This window comes from Calypte anna, chromosome 5A, assembly GCF_003957555.1.
Source record: "Calypte anna isolate BGI_N300 chromosome 5A, bCalAnn1_v1.p, whole genome shotgun sequence".
Classification (NCBI taxonomy): domain Eukaryota; kingdom Metazoa; phylum Chordata; class Aves; order Apodiformes; family Trochilidae; genus Calypte; species Calypte anna.
In genome coordinates this window covers 17170023-17197941 of record NC_044251.1, presented here as the reverse complement: position 1 = coordinate 17197941, position 27919 = coordinate 17170023, and the positions used below count along the sequence as shown (strand labels likewise).

At 37.3% G+C, this 27919-nt stretch overlaps 1 protein-coding gene across 7 annotated transcripts in view; it reads right to left on the bottom strand.

The window, feature by feature from the left end:
- Positions 1-27919, bottom strand: part of NPAS3 (neuronal PAS domain protein 3) — a 582470-nt gene that overhangs the window by 409536 nt on the left and 145015 nt on the right. For 5 of the 7 annotated variants that reach the window (XM_030452107.1, XM_030452111.1, XM_030452108.1 and 2 more), the window contains one exon: positions 3011-3255. In XM_030452107.1, coding sequence (XP_030307967.1) covers positions 3011-3255 — 245 coding nt within the window. Of the gene's footprint in view, positions 1-2847; positions 2899-3010; positions 3256-27919 lie in introns of all 7 variants that reach the window. The other 2 variants (XM_030452109.1, XM_030452110.1) reach the window with 1 other exon arrangement.

Below are 27919 nucleotides of genomic sequence, written 5' to 3'. Positions count from 1 at the left end.
GATTAATAAAAGATGTAATGGTTTCTAGATAGCCTCTAAATAAAGATTACTTTGAATGGAGAAATGATTTACCAATAGTCACCACAATGAGATTTCTTTAAAGGTTACAATCATCAGTTATTTAGTTGAAACGCTGCTGAGAATGCCCGGTCATTTCTTGAATAATGCATAATGCTCATTGTAGATTTGATCTGTATTATAACAATACAGATATTTCTAAAATAATGGAGAAAACTATCTGCTACTTTCCAACTGCTCAAGATATTTCCATCAAATAATTGGCTCTGAAAATATTATATGGAGTTACCTGAGTGTTTATTTACAAGCACAACTTGTAGTGATCACTACACAATAAGAAAAAATAATTTAAAAAAAAAAAAATAAGCACAAGAACACAAACTCAGCAGCCTGTAGAGACTTTTAAGAAATGCTGCGATAAATACAGGACAGAGTAAAGGACATCCACAGAATCACAGGACTGTCACGAGCTGGAGGGGACCTCTGGAGATCATCCAGTCCAACTCTCCCACTAAAGCAGGATCACCTAGGGCACATTACACAGGGCTGCATCCAGGTGGGTTTTAAGTATCTCTAGAGAATGGGACTCCACAACCTCCCTGGGCAGACTGTTCCAGCACCCTGTAACCCTCATAGTAAAAAAGTTTCTCATGTTTAAATGGAACTTCCTATGTTCCAGCTTAGGCACGTTGTCCCTCGTTTTGTCACTGGGAACTACTGAGAAGAGTCCAACTCCATCTTCTTTGCACCCACCCTTTAGATACTAAATTGAAATTACTAAATTGCTGTACAATACTGATGGATGCATGTAGAACTAAGCTTTGAAATTTAATTACTAACACGAGCAGACCAACACATCTGGGGGAAGAAAAAAAAAAAAAAAAGAAAGAAAAAGCAGTTTCCTGCATGATGTAAATTCCTGTCATATAATTTTCCAAATACCCTTAAGCGTATTCAGAAAATTGCTTGGGCACACACAAAATGTAACGTCTAGTGTTTTATTATAGGATTGTTAACCACACCCCACATGAAGCTGCAAGCTTTATGGAAGCTTGTTTATCCATATAAAATTCTTCAAGGGCATCAAAAAGTTACCCTAATAACTGAAAATTGATTTCTTTTGTTGTAATTTCATGAATGTTTGACTAAAATGTGGTAACAGGTTTCTATGTAAGAATAATCAGTAAAATAAAAAAATATAACTGTTCTATGCAGTTAAACATACTTCTGAGGAACTGTTATATAATGAAACACTTTCATCAACCTTTATTTTTATGTACTGACATAAATAATAGAATTCCACTTATTATAAAGCTAAGTACTCAGAGGGGGAAGGAAAAAATAAAATCCATTTCCAGCTCCCCCACAACCCTTACATCAAACAAAATATGAAGCACATCAAGAGATGGGTGGAGGAATGGGATTATTATATAAGGCAAGCTGAAAAGTTAAACTTTTACCTAGCTTTTTCATAGGAAGAAATGCACTGATCTAGGCCAGACTACTTATGCTGTTGTCTAAGAATAAGGTTTTGTTCTCCCTTAAAATTGTTTTCCTCATTAGCATCTTTGTACAAAATGGAAGCTTCACTACTCAGGTATATATTCCACAAGAGAATAATGAAAAACAGTTCCCAGGTACTCTGAAAACAAATAGAGAGATCTGCAGAGCTCAGATTTTTCCATAATACAGGAAAGATTGTAAAAGCACTGTATGTCTAAAAGACAGGAATTTGGGGAAGAATTATTTAACAGAGGGATCATAGATGGTATAGCTGAGTCCACTTTACATCCACCATGAAACACTGTTTAAGTGCCTAAGAATAAACTCTCATCCTGAAAAAACAGGGAATATTTTGATATTATATTAGGGGCTTGATAAACCTTGCTATACTCATGATCTGGATGATGTAATTATTTTTTTCTCCATGCAAATTATGTGTGATGTGGCAGATAATATAAATGAAATACAAGAAATGACACAAATATGTCCAGCTACTAAAATCATCAGCTCAAAGGTCCATTGGTGTCTCTATGTCCATCTCTGTCCACTGTAAATTATAACTTTCCTAAACTAACATTACTTCTTTTAAATGGAAGTGCACGTAAAAGCTCTCTGGATCATCAATACCAGTAATGGTTCACAAGCACCATTGTCCTCCTCTCGCCACCTTCATAAAACATGTATAAACCTGAGATCAGTACCTAAAATAAAACATTTTAGCTTTCTGTGCTGTCTAAACCAAGACAACCACAATCCCCAGATTTTGGTGAATTTGAGTTCTGTTAATTCAGCTTGCTCTCTAATTTAAAATACTTGTAAGACAGCAAGATACATAACTAGCATGAATAAGAAATTAAAAATTGCATTTACACAGGCCATTGGAAACATTATTTAGGACCAATAAGGACACAGCCTCTCAAATTACCATCTGATTCCTCCATTACATGACTTTTGTGGAAACTCATGTCTAAAACATCAGATTTTGGCTTAGAAGTCAACCTAATTTCAACATGTGTTACATGATGATAAAAAAAAAAAACCTAGCCCTTGAACTGAAGCTTTAAAAATTTGGATGTGATGCCCTCAAACTTCAGAAATACATGATCCTGCCTTTAAGGTTGAGCCAAAGAAGTAAGAGATTGAGTCCTCAAATCAAGGAATTATGTTATGCTCCTCTCAAATGAATGCACGATACTAAAACAAAGCAACACAATAATGTCTAAATAACTTTACACAATTTAGTCTATACCGGCTTGCAGCTATAAAAGTTAAATCACAGATTTGTTGTTAAAATTAAAAATATATAAAATAAGAGGTTTATTTCACCTTCACATGTTGTCTTTCTCATGCAGACCTCAGATTTCCACATTTGTATCCCTTTAAAGGATTTGATATGCAGGGAAAGAAGAAAGGATGATGGTAAACATTTCAATTTAGACGTTACTATAGGCTGCCATGTTCCATACTATACAACATATTTACTCCATACCTTTTACTGATGTATTAGGTGGAGGTCCTTCCATTCTCAAGTTCCACGGAGGATCACCTTGATTAGCAAAGTCCCTCATTTTCAGATAGCTAATTGTAAGTCGGATGATGGATGCCTTGTCAAGCTGGCTGGTAATGGCTGCAGGCAGTGGCAACAACTTTGCCAACTCATAGAATTCAAAATTTTCCTTTCCCCGGCGAGAGCGAGCAGCATCTCGGGACTTTTCCTTCCTCAAAGCTTGTAAACTGGAAGAAAATAGACAAAGTAGGACATTCATCAATATTAGTGTTCTGTCACATTTAACCAATTTGCTTTTTCACTGCTAGTCTTTTAGACAAATTACGTTTTCAAAATGCTGTTCTGTATGGCTATACAGACTTCAGGATATATTTAAGAATACTCCAGTCCTTGAAACGATAAAAATTGAGCTTCAGTGGTAGTCAACATATTCCATAACTACTCCTAACTCATTTCAGCCACTTTCTTCTTAGCCTGCCTTCTCTTTCTGCTGCCAGTCAAGAAAAGATTCCCATGAATGCTGTGTACACATGGTGTTTATCTGCATAGGTGTCACTGCCTCTCCTGACCCACAGTAACCCAATTACATCTAAAATTGTGCCAAATTCGGACCCTAGGGAAAAGGAGGTTAAAAGCAGATGACTGAAGATGTGCCACCTCTGACAGGGGCTGCAGGGCAGACAAGATGACCAACAACTTGTATGGTAGCTTTTGAACCACAGAAGTTTAAGTCTGGTCTAGTAACATAAACCTTCCCAGGTTTCATGGAGCTGCTTTTTATGAGATGTTCACCCAACCTTGCTTTGGGAAGAACAATCTTTTCAGAGGGGTGAGCAAGCAGTTCATGCAGTTATGCCCTTTACGTTTCTGACTGTGATTCATTACCACATACACAGACGGACAATTTTTTGGTCAGAATGGACCTTCTGCTCCCCAGTGAGCAGTGGGAAATGCAAAGACATTTGTCTAGTCCTGTTGTGTCCATGTATCACCTGCTACCACCCCCCTGCAACACCTAGATCTTCTGATCTACTCTTGAAAATAAAAAGTTTCAGTTGGTTTTGATATATAACAATACAGCTTTGCAAGGGCAAAGTGATTCATTTTTTTGGTTGCAGAGTTTGGGGCAAAGTACACAGTAAACTGTCCAGAAGATTAGTAGTCAATGTGTAGATAAGATAGAGAACAGATATTGTCCCCTGTTTTTAATAAGAGGTTAAAGTTGTTTGTTTATAGTGTTTTTTTGAGACAGAACAGACTGCTAAACTCAGGATAAGTTTGACCATAGCTCAGCCTCTTGGTGCACAGAGGTTGATGCTGATGCTCAGGTTGGTGTCTGCCAGTCACTGTGTGAGTGGAAACTCTTCCCAGCCCTCACAAACTCTTTCCTTCACTTCATTTGCTTACTTAATCATTTGATGGAGTTACAGCCACAATGCCATTAACTCATCACTGGTTTACAACAGAGTAAGAATTCAGCCACTGTATAATGCAACAGCAAGTGCTTCTCTCAAGCTTCCACAACTCTTCCTGAAGCCCTGGATTTGATCAACAATAAAACCCAAGGTGGCCAGATCTAAAAAAGCAGATATGAAGTAGCATGGTAAAATCCAGGCACATAGATCTAATACCATGATTCTGAGACCTCTATTTACCTAGCTTTCTAAATTGGAAATAACTTAAACTACAAAGATGCTCTTCTTTCAGTATTCTCAACCAGCTGCATTTTCATGCGTTTTTGCCTGTCTCTGCTCCCTCAGACTTGAAAGGACCCAAATTAGATGGCTCTTAAAACACAAATCCCTCCATCACAATACTCCAAGAATGCTAAACTGCATTCCCTACACAATCCTATATTAATAGCAATTATATTTTTAAAAAACAGCCTGCCTAAGGAATAAGGGTGGTGAGATAAAGATATGGAAATGTTATGTCCTTAGGTACAGGTAAAGAAATACCACCCTGCTGAATCAGACACTAAATCACATACTTGTCTTTGTGAACTCTATATAGACCACTAGCAGTTAGATTTGTGTACTGTATTCTAGGACAAAATTCCCTGAAAATAAAATTTCACAGTGCTTGTTTCAGATGCATCTCTGACCAATTTCAAACTTTAAATATCTACCAACAATGTGTTAAATCTCTCAAAAGGTGCATTAAATACAGCTGGTAGAAATATTTTGTGTATACATAGAAACCTGGAAGCTACAGCTCTGTGAGGTGTGAACTGCCCAATTAATTCCAGTGAAGTAAGATACTCTGTACAAGTTCAATACCTGCAACAGTAACATAAGGGAGAGGCAGGTGTCTCTGCTCAACTGCTTGCAAGTGAAACTCAGAGATGGCCTTTAATACTTGTCATCACCCTTCTCCTTCTCCAGAAGCCAAGCCTGAGGATCTCAAGTCCCTGGCATGAACCTTGAGGAACTCAGAAGAGCTAAGATCATAGACATGTTGCAAATGTTGCACTAAGAGGTTCACACCTTCTTGCCAGTCAATTATAACCCTTTGTAAGAAGGGGTCTTTCTGGAGATCCCTAGTAACATAAATCAGAAACAATACAGATCTCAGCAACATCTGAAATTGAAAACAATTCGAAACTCGATGGTGAAAGAATATTTCTTATCTGAATCCACAGTTTACAAGTCATGTACAGGCTTGAGGACATTGCTGAACTAATATATTGCAATGTAAACTTACATAATGCATCACTAAATCACCAATAGTTTGCAATGGAAGTCAGTTAAGCTGAAAATTTGGGCTACCTGTGTAAGTAAACAGCATCCTTTGAAAGTCACCTATGTGAATTCAAACTTTTACAGTAAAAAAATTCCAAAGTACAAGACATGGGGAGATCAGATAATAGATAATAGACATACAGAAGCAACTCCTGAGAAACAATATTATCAATAAGAGGTTTTTCTTCCCACCCATTTGGCATATTGTCACTTGTGGAAGCTTCACCAAGGCAAAGAATTTGTAACTTGTAGCACTCTGGGCATCAGTGCATTAAGTAAAATTTAGTAACTCTATCTGTCAAAAGGTACACACACCAGTCCTAAATTCTACTTTACACCAGCCAAATACACTGGGAGCACCAGACACTACAGTTATGTTGATACAATGTATCCTTAATTTAAGAGTAATGATTTCCTAAGCTGAATTCATTAGATATTACCTAAAAATCACTGTTAATCCTCTCTGGCACCTCTACCTATTCCAACAGGCAACCTCAGCATCATCAACAGATTGTCTTAACAGAGCAAAGTGCTGGCAGTGATAATCCCAAGAGGATGCTAGAAAAGAGGGGTGTAAAACTCACAAGAGAAAGGAACAGTGAAGACACCAGAACAAAACTCATGTTGGGTCCTGACATAAAACACTGGGATTAGAGGTGGTTCTTGGTAACATGAATTAACTTGCTCGAGTATCATGTGGCAAAAACACCAGCAGGTTCTCATTACCTCCTGATAATGAGAAAAATAAAAGTGTGGGAAACTATACCTATGTTTACTAAGTGGATTTCACAAACTAGGAAGCATGAAGCAAGCAAGCATTACATGTGTAAGAGCTCTTATATGATAGGAAAGTTCCCCCCAGTAGACAAGCAAATCTACATATGCTATCCACAGTACCAAGAAAGTAACATGGGAACTCTAACCAAGGGACATTAATATTGCTCTCTCTTTGGCATCCAGGGAGAAAGGGAAAGAGCTCAGATAACTGGATCACAGTGCATCACTGTACAATATCAAGGATGGCAACATCATACAATGGTGAAACATCATGCATTCCCTCAAGAACATACTTCTCAAAGAATTTCCATATACAGAGTTCTCTAAAGAAGAATAAGAGGTTTCCAGCTGCTAGCTCCTGATAATTCTGAGATGCACTACCATACAAACAGCACATTAAATGACTAGGAAAAATAATGCTATTTTAGATACCGGATTTCTGAAATATATTCTTTTCCTTTTAGGGCCTTTCCAGATGGACAGATATATAAAGGAGGTCTGACTTTTATAGATGAAAGGGTACAATAAATGCTATCATATAATTTTTAAATGGTATACACAACATTTATAAAGTAGATTTTCTATTGAAGACACAGCAGATGCAGAAGACATGATAATATGGTGTTGCATAAAAGTTTTATTGGTACTCATAATTCACTTGTGATTTCATTGTGCTTGTGGTCATTCCAAGCATAACCTGCTTCATATTTTATTTCACATCATTTTCTATCTTTTATATCCATAAGCATATACACGCATCCATTTCTGTGTCCACACCCACAACCTCCACGTCTGACAGATCATCATCTGTCACTTTAAAGATGGGACAATCACAGCTCCTAATTTTTGCAGCATATAATGGCAATCAAACATGTTACAGTGTATCAACAGATGCACTGACCTACATTAGAAATTATTTTTTAGCATATCAATACCTTGCTTCTGTGCCTCAGTTTGGGTGGTAAAAATCATTGAAATAATTTAATTCTGTGAGTTTGCAATTGGAATGAAAACAGGGAAATGGCTGCGATTTCAAATAAATATTTCTGTCTGCAATTTCAGCATATGGCTTGGAAGCATCTATATTGCAGACTTGCCCAGTTCTAGAAAGGCAGCTCATTTGCATTTCACCTACACTGTTCCCTTAAACCTGATACACCCTAAATGGGCTTCTCAGAGATGTCAGCCTCCCCTTGCTCAGCTCCACATAACAGCTTCAGTGGGGTTTTATGGTACCCTCACAATTGTCATAAATAGAGATTGGACTGGGGATGTGGCCATAAAGCAAGGCTTGAGAGACAGACAGGCTGCTAAGGTTCAGATAGAGTGGTTCCAGCCAAGGAGGGCTTGCTTGTCAGCTGAGTACCATCAGGGTTTTTGCTCATTTTCATTATCTCATTGCTCATTCTTTCATTAAGTAGAGAAGTATGGCAAACTCTTACAAAGGACGCACAGAATTTTTTTAATAATTCTATTGAAATCCTCCCTGATTTGGGGAAAAACTTTACAAGCACAATAAGTATACCAGAACAAAGCACTTTTTCTTGTAACACTAAACAGTATCATACTTGGTAATTCAGCTGTTATCGACCACTAGCAAATTTCTTAAGCCTCTAACAACAATATGGATTAGCAGCAGCAAAACCAGATACAGTACAACAATAACACTTAACAATATCTAATAATGTTTATAACAAGCTTTATAGAGAATAAAGCAATATTCGTGTGTGTTATATCAGTCTAGTCTTTTAGGTTTCAGGATCAAAAGGTCCACTATAAACATCATACAACTCTCCAAAGACCATAGTCAGAGAGATGTTATATTCATTGCACAGAAATCAGATACATGGAAAGGATGTGAAACATCAGAGCACACAAGGAATCTGTGACCAAAAAAATTAAATTAAGCTAAGTGATCCATCCCCATTGGTGCTCTGAATGACACTTTAATTTATATATGTCCTTCTGTATTCTTTGTTTTCCAATATAAAGAACTTATGAATGCTTGCTTCCTATTGAATTTAATTGTATTGCAGAAGGAAATAAATGTATGCTGCTCATGAGTTCACAGATGTGGATTTGTGCAATTCCATGTGAAATACACAAAAAAGATCCTATCTACTTACCTTGTTCTGTGTTACTGACATAACATAGAATTGCCGTACTGTGGGCATTTTTATATTTAGATCAACTTTTGATCCCTCTCCACATTGTTTTTGTTTTGTTTTGTTTTTTAATAATTTATCTACATAACTTATGTGTTTACACCAATGCAATATAGTGGACAAGTATGACAAGTTAACTGATGCGAATATTTATACATTCTGATTTATTACAGGAATAATTGATTATCTGTTCCCTCACTTAGCCACATTCTTAAGGAAACTCTTTTCTGGGTCTTCAAGCTGACCAATGCAAACAATGAGGGCAGCTAAGCCCATTTATAACAATAATTACATAGAAAAGCTGATTCTTGAAGTCTGGACAATTCATTAAGATAATGTCCAATTCCACCTACAGGTGGTCACCCATAGGCCATGTTCATTTCCCTGATCTCACAGGACAATTACATCTAATTAGAAGTTCAAAGAATGGAACAGCATCAATATTGAAATGATCCAATTATTTGGAATATTTATTTATTTTGCTTCCATGTGACACATCTTATGCCTAAAGTTTCTTTCAGAAGTATTTGTTAATAGTGACACCTCAGAAACAGTGTTTAATCCAAGAAAATAAGAAAATATTCATCTGAACAGCAGTGTCCATTTTAAGATTAAAAAAAAAGGGGGGGGATGGACGGACAGACACACAAGAAGGGGAAGTCAAGCAGAGTAACCTGCACTACACAACTGCACACATTAGAACCGAAAAAATCCCCACTGGTAATTCAAGTATCACCACTGGTGGCAGCACAAGCCTAAAGCCTCCTGTTGTCAAGGGTTTTTTTTTATTTTTGTTTTTTGAAAGCTTATGCTCTAGAGAGAGCTCACAAATATGCATGAAACTGGATATTTTTCAATATAGTAGACACGATTACAAATACCATGAAGCAGGAGAGCTCATATTCCTCTAGATATGAATTAAAGAAATAAATACTGCCCAACTTCCTAAGAGTAACTCAGTAAGTTCTGAAAAGCTCATAATGAAACTATGTTAATATGTTTACCTTCAATTTCTACATAGCATTTTACTATCTCTGGGTGATTTTTTTTCTTTTGAAAAAAATTTGATGTTTTCTCCCTTTTCTTTGCTTTTCTTTTTTTCTGCTGTCCTATTCATAGACTGCCTTCTCACACAGACTGTTTCTGAACTGAGAATTCAAGAACTTCCAGACTAATAAAAAACTGTTAAGCTGTTTGAAAGAGAAGAGTGCTTTTGTGAGGGTAGAAGCTCCAAAAAAACAGGAAAGGGGGGGAAATCAAAAGCCACATTAAATTTAACATTTTTTTTTTTTTTTTTAAAGTACATCTGAGAAGTCAGGCAGCAGATTTTTATGGATTTTTCTACTTGTTTGCTTAGGAGATCCGAGCATTGCTCAGTCTCACTATTTATCAATTAATCTAGCATGCAGCCTCAAAGGAAAAAGGTCGACCTGTATTAAAAATGCATCCATCAAAAATTCATCAAAGACTTCAGCATTTTAACTTGCGAACCTTTGAACACCTGCATACTTGTCAGATCTGTGGTCACAGTTAACTAGAATCTATAGTTACTACAGCATCTACTCTTTCTCTGACATGAGCTGCATGAGGAGACTTCGAGGTAAAAGTGCAGCGCATAACCTAGCGAGCCACGCTGCTTCCTCAGACCTGTTTTTTCATCAGACAAGGGGTATCTGACATCTGACTAAGTTCAAAGTCAGTCAAATCAGACCCTTTCAATCAGCAAAAAGTATTCTGGGGTGTTCATATTTGCTACACCGTAAATATCACCATTCTTATGGTATAAAAGTTTGCCAAAAATGTAAATTAAACCATTACCTAACATTACCTTATATAATCCATAATCCACAAATTGAAGTTATTTAATGCTGTCCAAGATAAATTAATGTTTTCAGAAGCCTCTTTAATGTGTGAAGAAAGCTGTATAGTATATGCTGGAAGTTAAAGCTGGAACCTTCAAGTTCAAGGTAAAAACTCTGCTGCTTAACTAATGCACTGCTCATAGCTGTCATCATTAATTTATGTTAGCCTCTGTAAACATCAAGAGTATAATAGGCCAATTTCACAACTAAATATAGATGCACATTTTGCCCTTATATAAATGGCAGATTGCTGCTGTAGATCATCACTGCAGCAACACGTCAGTAAAGATGCACTGTTTGATGGTCTGATGCTCACACAATATATAAAACCAGTTGTAATGGTTGTTTGGAAGCAAAGTGTAACATAGCAGCAAAATTTCATTTGTTCCACAAACTCAGGATATATTAAGCTTGGCTGACAAAGACTGTTTGATGTGCTAAATCAGTTTGACCTTCATTTCTGCTTTATATTTCTCATTTAACACATGAAATGACCATTATTTTTTCACTATATAGGAAAATATCACAGAACTGCTTTTTATTAAAAAGCCTCTTCTTCTTGAAGATGATAGCAAAAATACCTATTGCCAAATGTGCTTTAACAATTATTGTAAAAATAACATGCAAGTGAAAAACAATATGTATATTAACTAAAGCTTTTTACTACCTCATTAAAAGTTCAGGTTGTTTTTTAGGGGCTGTTGTTTGAGAGCAGAGGTTTCTTCTATTTTATTTTCAATATGTAAACACGTTTCAAGGAAAATGTTTGTGTATGCTTGAACTAATCGTTAAATTGAACATTTTATAGGCAATAAGCACCTTTGTTGCAATGTTTAAGTAACACGATTTACTTCCAAAGTGAGTCGTTAGAAGATAATAGGAATCTGGCAGGTTTTTAAGGATTACAAACTCACCATCCCTATATAATGTTTTAAAACTAATGTACGCTTTGGCAGAGCAACATTTAAGTGATCTTGGATATACTAGTTCAAGCCCCAACTCTACAACCAGAAAACTAGTGTTCTGATCTTTTTTTTCTTCCTATATTGTACCAAGTAACTGCCAGCCTTATGATAATAGAGAAACTGCATTTTTATCAAGCAATTTGGCAGCACCCAATAAACAGTGCTTTACCTTGGAGCAACTTGTACATTTCACACCTTAAATTTCTATTTACCAAATCAGCTAATCACTTCACAATTGAACTTCTCAGAACAAAAAATTATCAATTAAAGTGGTTGAAACTCCTGCAAATTATCATTTAGGAATGAAGTAATTGCTTTCATCAGGGCAGAAAAGCCCGCCAGAACAGAAATGTCACTTCAGATTAGTGTTCTCACTCCTGAAGCTATGGATGACACAGCTGATATAAGACTAAATGCCAAGACCAATCAATTGCTTTTGTGGCTCTGTTCTGAGCTGCTGTAAAAGGGGCCATTTTCTAGGATCTACTCTTCATTATAGTAAATGCTATCTCCTTGGTAACATAATTCCATTTCTCATAAATTCCGTCTGAGAGCATTGTCCTAACAATGGATGTTTGTGGAAAAGAATGCTGTTGGTTTAATGCAAAGAAATTAAGTGTGAACGGCTGTCAAAGTGCTATAGTTTGCTTGTTCTTAAACATAAATTGAAGTCTTTACATTAAAACCAGAATACTTTGGCGGAAATTAACGATCTGAACAAGTGTAATATATTGCATTTGGAACCGGTGTGTTTCTGATTGTAAGTTTAGGCTGTTTTTTTTTTTTTTTTTTTTTATACCTATGTTCTGTCTATAGTGGGCACACTCGTCCCTAGCAGAGATTTGTCAGTTCAAAAGAGAGCAGATAAACACTCCACTTACTTCTCAGCAGTGCAGTTAGGAAATGTGAAACTGCGGAAGAAAACATGGTCTCATTACCATATGACATGCTATTTGTTAGCAGACTCATCTGTGTATAAAAGCTGCCTTTGAACTAAGCCCTTACTAGAAATATCTGTATTTCAATTTGTATTGTTCAGCTTCCTAAAATACTAAGAATCTGAGTTATGGTCTCCAATTAAAAGGATATCTGAGAAGCTAATTTGGTGGAACAGCAGCAATTTCCTGCTCTGTTCTTCTCATGCCTGAAGTTTAGAAACAAATTCAAGATTACAGATTTTCATTCAAAACAGGATGAAAAGTATTCCTCCCTCAATGAGCATAAGCAATTCCAATTAACAACAACAAGAGTTATGCGACAGGAGAATATATTACTGAATATGTAAAGTAATTTATCCAGCATAGGATGAAAAGTGCAGTTTTACTATAGTATTTCTAAGGGTAACCAAAGAAATAGCACAGGCACACTGTTGCCAGATTATGACTATAGCCCTGAATGTTTACAGATGACCTAAATATGAATTTTGTTAGAGTTGGCTGTGGTCTCTGTAACTATCTGCCCCAACTTAGTTCCCTGAGCCAGGAAATAAAGGCAAGAATTTCAACCTCTTTCTTTCACTGCTGCCACATAAATAATTTCTTTGTTGTGTTCTCAATTATTACGATACCAAGACCCCTTTGTGAAGAAAAAAACCCATGCTTTATTTCCCTGCTCACTCTTAAAATTATTAACCTCATCACATTTTCTCCTTCACATCTAAAAGTTGCTTATAGTGATGGGTCTGTGCTGAACACGTGCAAGGTGTAGTCACAAACCCTACTAACAGGAGTTCTGACAAGACCTCCTGTGAAGAGTTGAAGGGATATAGGACACACTAGCACTGCAAAGCAAAAGGGCTACTGCAGTTCAGAGGCACAAGTGAGTTATCTGAACAATAACAGCACAGCTTCAACAGGACAGACATTGTGCTGCATGACCAGTGTCAGCCCTGAGCCCTGCATGTTTTTTGCTACTTGTGAGAAAACCTGTACTTAACAGAGGTCATTCCATCATCGATACTCAAGCTATCTAGTTTAAAAATACCTCCAAGCACATGAAATTTGTTTTTAAATAAATTTTTTAAAAAATCAGCAGCAATAGCCAGTCTGAGCTGCAGTACAGATGCATCTGTTGAAATCACAAAAGAAGGAGTGCATGCAATTTTTATTTATTTTCAGTCTTAGGAAGACCCTGCTGCCTGTGCAAGCCTGGGGGAAGCCTATTTTTCTCAAAGCACAAGCTCCCCACTCCAAGAGGCAGCCTCAGCTGTTAAACCATTGCCTCAGTTGACTACAAATGAGCTCTAAGGCCTTTCACTTCTAGGACCCTGGCTTGAGCCCTAAGAGTAGTTCAGTGTAACAATTTCAGTAGAGCACAAGCCAAGAAAGTTTTCACAAGCATGTGCCTCTTTCACACACAGTGCTGCTGAAGTAGCTTTGATTACTGCTTGCACAATCCAGGACGGGCTGCCTTCTCCACTAAGTTTCCTTGCACAGGGACTCCATTTGTTTTCTATTTGACACACTGGGTCAAGCAGCAACTCTGTCACTGGAAACACTGGTGAAGGGCAGAAGTAGTTGGGGGAAAAAGTCTGTCCAGAAAGAATTCATTTGTCAAACAGAAAAGAAAAAAAAATAAGTTTTAGGCCACCTGTTTTTTTCAAGTGTAAAGCAATGACTTGGATACCACAGTTGCAGTAGGGTATAAAGTATGGATTTTTAAGAAATAAAAACAGGTAAGTGCATAGGTTCAGACACAGAACAATGACTTAACAAAAAAGACACCACCCCAAAAGAACACACAAAAGCCAAAAAATCCTCTGTAAATCATTACTGACATTTTCCAAGAATGGCTTTATACCTCCTACATGTTTCTTTTTCTACAAGTCTCCCCTCTAGTCAAGAATTTCCAGTTTTTATTAGTCACCAATTTTTTTTAAAAATTCCATATCAGAAACCAAAACTAAATAATATTTGCGCCCTCAAATTAACCTCTTCAGAAGATATGAGATACAAAAAACGAGCCCCAGAATACTAAGAAACTCACAGAAAAAAAAACCAGTCCTCTTTCTTCCATGACATCTTCCACTCCACTCATAATAAATGAATAAATATAAGAAAACCTACAAAAATGGTTGAAGTACTTAGCCCCCAAAGGATTCAGTTCTATATTTAACATTTTATTAAAAACACTGCCTGCATTACCATGTTTCAGTGCATTATAGTAGAATTGCTTAAGTGTAACAGATTAATGAAAATTCTTTCCAGTTTCAGTCTGCTACAACCTTCTTTAAGAAATAACCTTTCACTTGAATTTTTTCATGCCAGTTCTCAGCTGGTCCCCAAAATGAAATTTTATATGTAGATAGATAAAAATTTATTGAACCATTTTTTTGTTATATGACTGTGTGGATTTTAGGTGCATAACACAAGACTTACAAGGTCATACAAAAAAGACATGATGTTGTATTTTCTGCAGTTTTGATAAAGTGAGAAAAAAATGTAACCCAGATCACTAGTGAAGGAAGAGCTTCTTCCTTCTTTCACTGACGGACATGGGTAGCAGCCATACACATTATTGGGCACATGAGTTTCCTGAAATGCCAAGAGGAGTCTCCTGCTGTTAGAGGTCATACACTCAACCCAGACCGGGAACTTCCTCACACAGAGGTAATTGCCACGCTTCATCTATGCTGCTGCATACTTCAGTTTTAAAGCACTCATGGAAGACCCTAGATAAAATTTCTGGATAAGGTTTCCAGAGGTGGTATAACTCAAACCAATTCTCCTCAGAAACCAGTCTAATTAGTCAGTACACCTGATGCTACAAGCACTTTTTGACTGAAGCAGTGATGCCAAAACCCTTCCCTCTAACATCCGCATCATCGATTACAACCCCAAAACTAAAATCTAACAGTTAACCAAAAGCCTCATTTTAGCAGTTGAAAAATAAATCTCACATCCTGAGTAATATTTATATTATTCAGTAACATTCAGCTACAAATAACAGTAGAAATAACCTAAATCCATCAGACTGCATGCATCAAAGGCATTAAAAAAAATGCACAATGAATGCCCAGGCTACACCGCAACCATGGAATAAAACTCCTTGAAAAAAAATCTTCCTCAGAAAGGGCCAACTTGCCACCAACCTCAAGAAATATGATTAGCAGCGAACCAGGAAAGAAAACAAGATCCAGAGGTAAGATCCCTCCTTAAAAGCTCCTTGCCTCAAGTGGCCACTTAAATCACTCAGCAGGTGAAGTACCTCCTAGCAAAATCTCATAAGGTCTAGACCAGTGAGGAATATTATGATTATCCAGGAACTATCTTCATCATGAGGCAACCAGTATTTCTGGTTTCTTTTGCAAAACTATCCGCCTTAATCTGGAAACTCCAAGAACTAAAGAATTTCTATCACTACGCAGCTGCAATGTTTAAATTAGCCTCACCATTAACATTTTGTGTTTTATTTTCAGTTTCAACTTTGCTGAATTCAGCTTTCAGCCAGTGAATCTTGCAATTCCTTTGTCCACTAAACAAAACAAATTCCAAATATGTGCTATCTTCTTCCTGCCTGGGTAATTACAGGCCACGATCAAGTAACCTTTCTAACTTCCATTTGACAAGATACTCAATTGACTAAAACTCAGCCATCATTCACTTTCTAGCCTTCAGTTGAGCAGTATTTTTTTGTCAACATGAAAAAAACATTAAAAAATCCTATACTTAACCAGTAGCAATCATCAGTGAGTAACTTAATTTTCCATGTTCTGTGTTTCATTTGCTGTGTTTAAAGATTATTCTAGTTCACATCTGAAACACCCTAATACTGGACTACAGTGCTCTGATACTCTTAAGAAAACTCAAGTGCTTCCTTCCACATTGGGTCCCCAGAAGAAAGAGACAGAGAGATATAACTATGAACTACAACATCAGTTGAGTGTTTTCCCCTGTGTGCTATTCCTGGACAGCGTCAGTATTTGTGTTTCAGAAATTGAAAGAGATCTGGGAAGTTCCATAGGCTACAGAGCACATAAAATAGGAAAAAGAAAACAATTCATTAATTCCAGAAGCCAAAATATTGTCTCCCAGACATCTAGAATTATCTCAGTCTAATCTGGCCTGATTCACTGAAATAATTTCTTGATTTTATTTCTGAGGGGTAAAAGTAATCACTTGCTCTGAAGATACTGAAGAAAGAGTTTCTTTTACATTACCTCAGAAATTTTGGTGTAAATTGAAAGAACTGGGTTAAAGTGGTAGAACTCAGAAACAAACAGACATTCTGTAAAAGTTCATTAATTTTCCTCAGCACAAGATATGCATTTATTGCTTATCCAGATTTTTTTTTTTCTATTTACCCAATGAACAGATATTCCTCGTACATAGAAAGACTCCTATGTTTCCCAACATGGACTGCTTGGATTGACTGGACTGTTACCTGTCCAGAACAGTTACATTGATGGTAATAGTAATAAATAATAATAATTAGTAATAAGGAAATAAATAAAAAGTCAACTTTACTTCCTTATTATTCGGCCACAGCATGATGCTTTAAAATCATTCCATTTTTAAACTCTACCCAACTTGGACCAGCATTTCTCCTCCTATCCTTTTTGCCATCTCCCCTAGTGCTTAGACTGCTACAGGACACTCCATCACTGTGGGGCTGACCTGTGAAGGTGAACAGGGATGAAGGGTATTTAAAGCAGCAGTGTGAATCACTGAGGGCAAACAGCATAATGTCACAGATGGGCTGGTGGCAGAATATTATTATTCTTCCAAGGCTGCTGAAAACCCCTCAAATTCCTGCTAGCCATCAAGCCAGCAGCGTGGCTCAACATGGACAGTACACCCAGACCTCAAAAACACTGCTAGTGGTGTTTGTGGTTCTTGATCTCAAAAGTATACCCAGTATACCAAAGTGTGCCCAGACACATACACTAAGGATCTGTCATACAATATTCCTATGGCTATGGTTTTAATTATTAATTGAGATAGTCCCCAAAAGCCATTACTCACAAAGATGTTCAAAACATGTAACAATTAAGGTGGAATCTTCAAAATTAGTGCTGGCATATTTTTCATTCTAGTGAAAAGATGCCCTGGAAGCTGTATTTGAAAATGGCACCATACCCTATTTAAAATTTGTCATCTCTGGGATAACCTCAGGCAGGTAAACCAGAAATACTTTGGAGTCAAGAGGAAAGAAAACCAATATACACCTGTATATTGTTATCTTGGAATTTACTTCTTGATAGATCTACAAGCTCATCAGAAGGAGAAAGAGGTGCAATGACTGCTAGACTGCTAGTAATAGCCGACTGATGCTTAAAACCAGCAATTGTATTAGGTTTGTGGGTGGGGGGTTAGCTATAGAAAACGAAGACGAAAAGAAGGAACCATCACAAAGAGCTATTATACCTGACGGGCTCTACACAAGACAGATGAAATGTGAGCTTCCGTATTCAAAATAGAAAGGATACAATCATATGTCTGGTTAACTTACAGGAAATAGTTCCAGAGACAATTTTATACTAACTACAGTGATTTGAGCAATTTTTAAAAATAATACCAGCCAATTTCTCTCCATTATGCTCTGCTGGCAGAAAATAAAACATTTTTCTTTGAAATGATTGCCTCTGGTTTTGTTAAATCATGCAGCCTGTCAACATGTGGTCACCAGTTTTACACAATCTTTCTGCCTCTCTGGAAAAGAATGAATTTGCAGGCCGGTCCCCGATATAAATACGTAATCTGGCATCAGTTAATGTTGTTGCTATTACTACAAGAAAGACAGATAAGCAACTGCAATACTGCAATATGAAAAAACCATCTAAGTTGAAATGATACATCTTGAATTCAAATAAGACAGGGGTTTTGTTTTTCTTAAATACTAGTACTGGCAACTCCTAGCACTGAAGAATTAAAGGCAGAAAAAAGGAAATATAAGCAGAATCTCAGAATCTAATTCTGTCACCAGATGTGGCTGCCCAACTCCATTGATTTCAAAGGACAACACAGACCCGTAGTGTTAAGTGATTTCATAAAAGTAAATATTTGAAATACAAAATGAGAAAAAAAAATGTTGAATCCTTCTTTTGGTACACAATTGTTTCATCAGGCTCACAGCAGCTGAACAAATTAAATCTCAAACCTTTTGCTGTCAGGTGGGAATCATGTACTAATAATCCTGTAACTGTTCGATTGGGATATGTGCTCATCTCAGCAATGTGACTAAATGTCTGGCAAAAGTGAATGGAGAACAAAACCCCAGAAAGATAAAACATATTGAATATGACTTTAATAAGCTTATGTTGAATTAACCTTTATGAGACATTTTGGTTTTACTCAGAGAATTTGCCTATTTAGTACTCTTTTTACACCAAGGTTTTCAGGCTTGCACTTTGTAAACTCCTTTGTATACTGGCTATAGCACACCTCACGGATCTTTTAATCTCTACTTAAGGATGAAGAGATACAGAAAATCAGTCTAATTAAGCCATTACTGTTGACAACAGCAGTGGCTGTGATTTCAGCTTACACAGCTATTACTTGTATTCTTAGCTATGTCTACTTCAAAAATGCAGGACAAGAAAACCTGTGCTTTTAAGAGCAAGGGAGAAAAAGCAGCTGAAGTGTTGCTCATAATGCAGAAGGAGTCGATGTATCTGTGTGATGCTTAATGCCTTCCAGGCACTTGGGGACTTCACTAAGCAACAGAGTTTACTACAGCTTTAATAAGGTGCAAATACTAATTCCCACATCACCAACCCACTGAGTGATACTACTGACATGACAAAATGGGATCTTGATTATTGTGCTCAGGTGACTTGTGTCAGAGGGTATGAAGATTACACCCATGTGTACTGATCCTTCAGTTTGTGACTGTCACCTGTAGAGAAATCAAAACCCAGAGTTTCATAATTGCCTCCAGCACACCTGAAAAGTGACAGCCATAAACAGACCAAAGCCAGTGCTAAAATTCTAGCCAAGTAGAAAGAACTTTTTCTACCAAGTAGTTTTCAACTGAAATGCTGAAACCACTAAGCAGCTTTAGAAACCATTACTGGCCAGTCCATAAAAAAAAAAAAAAAAAAAAAAAATTAGCCTGATACATAAGAAGATTAAACATTAGGAGATTTGGATAATAATAAATAACGACTGTATGACAATAACAGAACAAGTTAAATCATGTAGAAGTTTGATTTTCATGTTACTTAAAGATTTGCTTAGACCTATAGTCTTCAAAAACTAAGAATTCTTGTGCCAGTTTTAAAAGTCTTATTTAAAATATTTTACGAGTTCAGTTTACATTAAAATCTCAAATAAAATAGCATGGATGCTTTGTGTGGCCATCTGCTACTCTCATCAAGTGTCTCTAGTGACGAAAATGAGGATTCTAGTAGTTTTACTGCAGAGATAATTGAAGCTTTTCTAAGAATAATTTCTATTCAGTTCTTCAGAGCCAAATTTTGCCCTTGGATCTGCACTCTATCTTGTAATATTGGAACATGGTTCTTGTTTGAGCAGTTAATATCAGACTCTGAGTATAAAATAAGAGCCACTAGTATTCTTCTATCCCTTTATAAAGATATAATCTGTATTACATATTTTGGCAGATGCTTTTTGGGTGCGCAGAGCAGGCGCTCATGTATAAATAATACAAATAATTCTGATATCAGAGGCTGACTGTCAGTGATATGAGTTTCTACAACTCATTTCTAGTGCAATTAAGAGCACAAACACTAATTTGACCCACACTCACAATTGCAGCCTGCTGGAAAAGCTGTTCTGAAATATAGCTTATGGAATACATTTTAAAATCCTCACAGATGCCAAACTTTGAAAGCTTATTCATATAAGTAATCCACTAATTTCAGTGAGATTACACAGGGATCTCTTGAAAAAAAATCAGAATTTATGATTTAGGGCCACACAGTGAAGTCCAGACTGTGGGTTAGGTGAAAGAACTCTGGTGTACACAAGCAGCAGTCCTAAAAACATATCTATAAATATAGTGTATACTTCATGTTGAACTGAACATGTAATCCCTATGCCCTACACTTTGAAAACCTAAGAACTTTAATGAGCCTCTTTGCTATGGGATGCTGCCTCCCACTGCTTTTACTGCTACTGCAGGAACAATGCTCATGTGGCCACATATCCCAGCGCATCATACAACATCGTGACACAAAACAGTCGCTATTCATTTTTTCTCTCAGTAAGTTTGAAGTAATTTGGGTTGACCTGGTCTTAGCGATCATTTCCTCAGAGACAGTCTCCTTCTCCCAACATGGATAAAACAGCCAAATAAAAGACATGGGAAGGGGGGAGAGGAAAGAAAAAAAGAAAATGTGAAAATGGAAAAAAAAGGAAATGCATTCAGCTCTCATATTTGGAGCCTGATACACAGACACATAGATTAGGGATGAGGTATAGAAGAGCTAGCTCTACCTTATTAGCTAGTAAATTCTCCATAAAACACTCAAACACTTGGTGGGATGTTATTAGTAGTATTATTACCATTACTACTACTACTATTATTTTCTCCTAAAAAAAAAACCAAAAAAAAAAAAACCACCCAAAAAAAAAGACCTGTGCCAAGCAAACAGAACAGATGTAAGAATATCTTTCAAAGCAGAGACTGCATCACCTTGACTGTTCTGAAATATTTTTAGCCCTTCACTTGGAACAGCTGGACACTAGTGAATATAGGTATGATTTCATGTGCTCCTGAAAACACGTTATATTTGGGAGGTGTGTACAGGAATAAATAACAAAATCCTAGCTACACAAACACATTAAACTGGCAGGGACTAGTATTATAGCTGAAAGAAATCACATTCCTTTCAACATTGGTACTGTATTCCCACACCATACCATGACCTGCATTGGGAATAGGTAAGGTTAAAGTTAAGTGATTTTTACTGTGTTAATTTATAGGTTCCTTAATCCAGTTTACCACATGGATGTATAAATGTATAAGAGGGGGAAGCACAGAATGAGTGGGAACACATTTCTAAACAGTACCAGCTTAACATATTCATGAAGGAAGGGCGAGGATAGGAGCAAGACTACACATTCAGCTGGAGCTGTCGGAACAATAAGGGTTGCCAGAATGAAACTGCCCTCTTGGAATCTGGCCAAAATTACCATTCCTTTAGAAATCCTTAGCTAGAAGTATGAAAAGTGCTAAATATTAATAAACACAGCCAGTCAATATCTTCTCCCTTGGCTCCATTACTAACCTAAGGTTGTGCTGGGGCAGCGGTGTGGTTTGCTTTGGACTTTGGTGGAACCAACTATATACTGAATTCACAGAAAAAAAAAAAGATTTCAACATAATTGACAGCATATGTTTCTATATCTTTATTCAGTAGTCGATAGAAATAGATAATACACAGTGTGCCAGTGATAACCATGGCAAATACAATGGCAGCCAACTTCCTGAATTGCATTCTAATGGGATCTTAAAACAGATCTGTGCCAGGTTCCTCAGGGCCTCCGTTCACTTGATTTCTTTCCTTTCATAGTGGTTTGTAACAAATACAGCAAAATTCACTTGTTAATTACTTCCACTTTTCAGTTTCAGAAGCAGTCTGTTGTTCTAAAAGCTTTTCTCACACTATGCTAGTGTAACTTTTCTCACCTGAATCCTTTGCTTTTTTTTTTTTTTTTTTTTTTTCTTAAAATATGCAGCAAAGAGTCTTTGAAAAAAAATGAAGCTTGACGGATGTAAAATCCTGGCTAAAACCAGCAAGATGTTAACTGAAATAACATTTTCATGAGGCTGTTCAGATCTGTAGCCAACTGGGATCTATCTGGCCTTATGAACTGTTTACACATCCTTAAGCAATTGGAGGTCCTAAAAAAAAAGCCAGCATTTTATCAGAGTTTGTGACTTCATGACCTCCTGGGAGAACTGTGGAGCCTTAAATTAATAAAACCATTATTTTAACCCATGCATTCACCATTATTTTAACCCATCCATTCAAACACATCTTTTGTTTTGTGCTGGAATTGTAAGGAAGTTCATTTTAATATTTAACAATAATTTATAGTCAGTGCTATTTAAGTATCTCTTATCCCTCTTCACAACTTAGTAACTCCACTGACTTCCAACATGCTAGTCTTGGTTCTGCCAGTTATGATAGGATCCATCTCTATGCAATTTCAGTACAACTTCACCATAAATGAAGAAGGCTCAACCTCCACTCCCATGTGCAGAGCCTGTCCCACTTCCAGAGGCAAGCACAGCACGTTCTGCTCTAGCTTAAACCAGGTGACTATAGCCATTAGGTGCCAAAAACCCAGCTGGGGTTTGTCACAACATCTGGTTCCCTGCAATACTCAATTTCTTCTAAATGTGTACACCTCTGACTGAAGCACATCCAGAAATACACACAGATGGTTTGTTTTGGGGTTTTTTTCTTACAGAACGGAACTCCACAACCAATATTTCAAAAGCTTAGTTTGCAAGAAAATATACAAATGAAAGTCCTAAATACAGAGATTGTTCTGGACCACCTTCCCTTCTCTACTCAACCTTTTACTGCAACTGAAATTTCTCTTTTCTTGTTTCTTGAATTGTATCTGACTAAAAGAGGGAACATCAGCCTCATCAACTCCTAAAACTGCTCCTTGAAATAAAGCTGTAAATAGCCTCTATTATTTGGCTGTCTAATTAGATATATAGAACCCCTCCCTCTATCAGAGCTATGCAGCGGGCTATCAGCAAGAACCTCTTCTTGTATGTTAAGCAGCCCTCACACATAGCAGCAGAATCCCTATGGCTCACTGAGTACTAAGCCCAAGTACTCGAGTACAAGTCCACACCCCAGACAAGTAATATTCTTCACTATCCTCTTTTCAGTGTCTTTAACTCCCTTTCACTCAAAACAAATGCATTCTGTGCAAGATGTATTCTGTGTTAAAAGAGTCTATTGTCAGGGTAGGGGGCTGCAGAGTGACATTCTAAAAGCACTGATTAATTCTCTTGGTGGATTTCAGCTCCCTGGAATGGATCCCATGCTCTCTATTCACTTCCCTCTTTTCCCTGAGTTCTGCTGTGACCTGCAGCCTTCAGTCTGGGTGGGGCAGTACATTGCTCCCAGAGATCCTGCATTCAAAGACAGCAGCACCTACATTTTGTGTACACACACCTGTTCACATACACAGATTTGGGTCTACTCCCACCTATTTTGGATTCCTATAAAGCTCAAATTACAGTAAATTGGGTTTTTTCAAAGACAAACTGCTTCTCAGCTCTCAAATTCCCACCTGGGCTTCATATAAGAGAGGTTATCTGGCCTTTTGACCCTAAGACCTTCACACGAGGTAAACAGGCTTGGATATCTTCAGCAGCAAAGGATGGAGACTAAGGTCAGATAGTAGGGGAGCTATATTAAGGAATATTAGAAAAGGTGCACCTCTGCCCTTCACCCAGGGGCATGTCACCCCTTTTTGCCCTCCATGCCTTTGGTCCATCTGATTGCTGCTTACTTGGAGCAGCCTCGTGTGCCCCAGCCCTTCACGCTCAGGAACAGCAGGGAGGGAAGCTCAGAAATAAACAGGAAGAAAAGTAGTAAGCCAGTTGAGAGCTTACAGGTATGGATAAAAAGATAAAGCAACACATGTGATGTCATGGTAGGTACCTGCAACAGACCACAAGAACAAGAAAAGGAAGTAGATGAAGTTTACTTTATAGAACTGGAGGAAGCTTTACAGTAATAGCCCCGGTATTCATCGATAAGTCTACAGAGTAAACCCTTTCCAAAGCTGCTTCCAAGCCCATGAAAGACTAGAAGTGACTGCCAGCAGCAAACATGAATTACCAAGTGCAAATAATACCTGACCAACTCAACTGCCTTTTATGAGATGTTTAAGTGGGATGCAGGAAAAGCAGTGAGATGGTTTACCTTGACTTCACAAACATAAATTATCAGGTTGGAAAGGACCTCAAGGATACTCTAGTCTAACCTTTCTAAGAACATGGTTCAGTTGAGATGTTCCAGCACCTTGTCAAGCTGAGTCTTGACACTAAAACTGTGCAGAGTGTGGGAATCCAACAATTCCATAGGGAGATTATGTCCAACTGGTCTCATGGTGAAAAATTTTCTTTTGATGTCCAATAAGGATATCCTCAGAAGTAACTTGCACCCATTACCGTTCATCTTTTCCACATGACTCCTTGTAAAAGAAAGTCCCCATCTTCTTGCTAGCCACCTTTATGTATTGAACATGGCATGTATTGAACATGAACATGGTCCCCCCTAAGCCTTCTTTTCTACAACTCCAACAGTCTCCCAGTAGGTCCTTCTAGTCCAACTGGTAAGAAACAGACTGCATAAGTACACAATGAAGTGAACAGAAAATTATCTGAACCACCAAAATGCTGGGATCAGTAGTACAAAGTCCAACTGGCAAATAATTTAGTAATGGTATCCTTCAGAGATCAATATTGGAGCCAATATCAATTAATGTCTGCTTTAATGATCTGGATAATAGGATGACATGCATCCTCAGCAAGTTCCTGAACAGTATCAGATTGGGGGAGCACCAATAGAGGTACCTCCCCCATGTCCTTCCCTCCATCCTGTGTTTTTCACAGATGAATTGATTCTCCCACAATCCTGAGATACTGAACTGACCTTTGCAGCTGAACTGCTGCATAATCAGACAGATGCTTCTGCCCCTTTAGTGTTATCCCACACATACACAAAATTTAACCCTGGCTCCCCTACAATTTCTTTCCCAGCTAGAGAATAGCAGCATTGAGAACAAGAAGCTGAATAGATGCACATCCCTGCTCCACCTTGCTACTGCTTCCAAAGGCTCTGTGTTTTGCTTGTCTTTCCCTCACCTTGTGAAGGGCTGCGTGCTCTAAGTCCATAGTGAAACGAGAGGTGAAAACCTTCTGACTCCATTTAGATTGAACCTTTTCACTTCCTCACCTTGAATTAGGGGCATACCTTCCCCTCATTACTAGCACTTTATATTAAGAGGAGATAAGGCAAAAGATAAGACATGACAGAATATGCCACTGTCACAGAAAGCAAATACAGTAACTATAAAATCAAGCAATAGTTAGTGATTCTGTGAACAGTGTATTCTCCATTCTTTCACAATATGTGATTAGTAGTGATAATTTCAGAGCTCCAATTCGCCACTAATTCAAAAGCTACATTCTATGGCAGTAAAAAGCAGAGGCCACATGAGTAAGCTTTGCAGATGGTCCCAAAAAGTTATTTACTTCATCAGCCAGTAATAAACAGCTGCATTCTTGTGTCTTTTCTGCTTTTGTTTTATGTGCCACAATGTATAAGCTTATTTCTTGAAAAACTGAGAATGTACAGAATATCAAAACACATTGTACTGAAAAGTTACTTAATTGAAGATAACACAAAATGGCAAAAGATGACTTACAAAACATGTGAAAGACAAGACTCAAAGACAGAACCAAAAGAATTTGCAGTCTTTTTTACAGCTCTATAGGTCTTTACTTGAATGAAAAAATAAAAATAGGCTTTAAAGAAAAAAGAAAAAAACTTTCTACATTACTGAATTCTAACATGGCTCTTTGATCACATTTTTCAAATGTTCTTTGAATTATTTTATAGACATCCCCAAATCAGTGTTTCACAAAAAACAAACCAACTCCCCTGTCCCCACGTTCTGTGCAATTGTAGCTTAACCTGCACTGGCAAAGGAAAAAAAAAATTACATTGCATTTGTTCCCTAAATGGAATAAACTATTACACCTTTATTCTGGTACTTCCATTTACTTTCCAGTTTTGCTGCCACAGAGGTATTAGCAAGGGCTGTGATTTCCCACAAACACTTTTAGCAGATACACTTACTTCAGCAGGAATATACCAGCAAATGTTGGGTTTTTAAAGTGTGTCCAGCCAAGCATCTGATAGCACTCCATTGTTATAATTTCATTTAAAAGAAATAACTTTTTTCACACTAATTAAGATTATAAGCTATGCATAGGTAAAATTTTATTATCTGAAAAACAGAAGGTTTAAAGTGAGTTTGAACAAAATTGAGAACTGCACTTCTACAGACTTTAAAGCATATATTTGAAACGGTGAAATATGAAGAGGCAGGAGAAAATGTGTGCAATATATTTAGCAGCATGACTTATAAATAACGTTCAGCAAGTTAAAAATCTCAATTTGGTACAGTTGCCACCATTAGTAAAATGAGTATTTCTATTCACCTGCAAATCCGCATTTTTGGCTAGTTAACCAGCAGTTGAATTCACAGCTGGCAGTTAGGCAAACAATTACCTAATCTGCATGAGAACGGCTGAAGTTTAAACATTTGGATGTAGAGAGTACAATTCACTATTGCTATAATGAATTGTATGGTCAGATTCTTTACTATTCACATTTTTAGAACAACCAGGGTTGTTTTTCCCTTCCTTTATTGAGAAGGCAGGTATTTGATTCTGAACTACTTCAGTGAAATTAATTCTAAATAAATCTAGTATTACTGAATTATATCATACCCTATTTCCATTGTCAAAGGACTGTGAAGAATACAGGATCTTATTCTGCCTTTGATTCCTTGTTATTATTTTTAAGGCAGGGGTTCTCAGAAAATAGTTAATACAAAATAATTCATCTGCAGAAAAACTGAACCTCAGTCTTCCAAACACTTTTTATTGAAAAATCACACAAAAAACTATTATTCTCAACTTGATATGCATAGATGCAAAGTATGTCCTTCTCCCTGGAGCATGCATTGGCATCTGAAGCAGAACATGTGGAGGAAACAGCTTTTCAGGCATCAGAAATGACAGAAGTAGAAGCACAGGTAGACTCACTGGATACAGTTCTTTGACCCATATTCAATTAATGCATGTGCTTTACCCAACATCAGAGGCTGCACAGAAACTGCATTAGAGTTTGCCATACAGTCTTATACAGTTCCTTCCCTTTAGAAAAGTGTTAGAAAAAGACCATTTTCACATTTGCAGAAAACTGCAACAAGACACTGCCTTCCAAATGATCCACCAGGGCTTTGCCCCAGTGGTAAGCAGAGGTGTGAGTAGGTGGGTGCAGGCAGACCAAAGGTAGCAGGGGTGGAACGATGGCCATGGCACATGTCACGAGTCCCCCAGCACTCCGCAGAGAGGCAGCCAGCAGGCAATTTGCATACTGAGGCACTTAGCATGCAGGGAAATCGTAGCTACAGCTTGACTGCTTTTGGTTGAAGCTGGACCAGAGATGCCTACGGGGGCTACAGTCACACCTGTACTAGCAGAGCAGAAGTAACCTGAGACAAGTGACTCAGAAATGGTTTTTCTTTAGGCAAAAATTTACTGTCAAAATAAGCACCCACGCCTGTGTACTCCAATACACATATTCACATACTTTCCTACACATACACAACATGTAAAACCAACACTATTACTATATAAACACTAT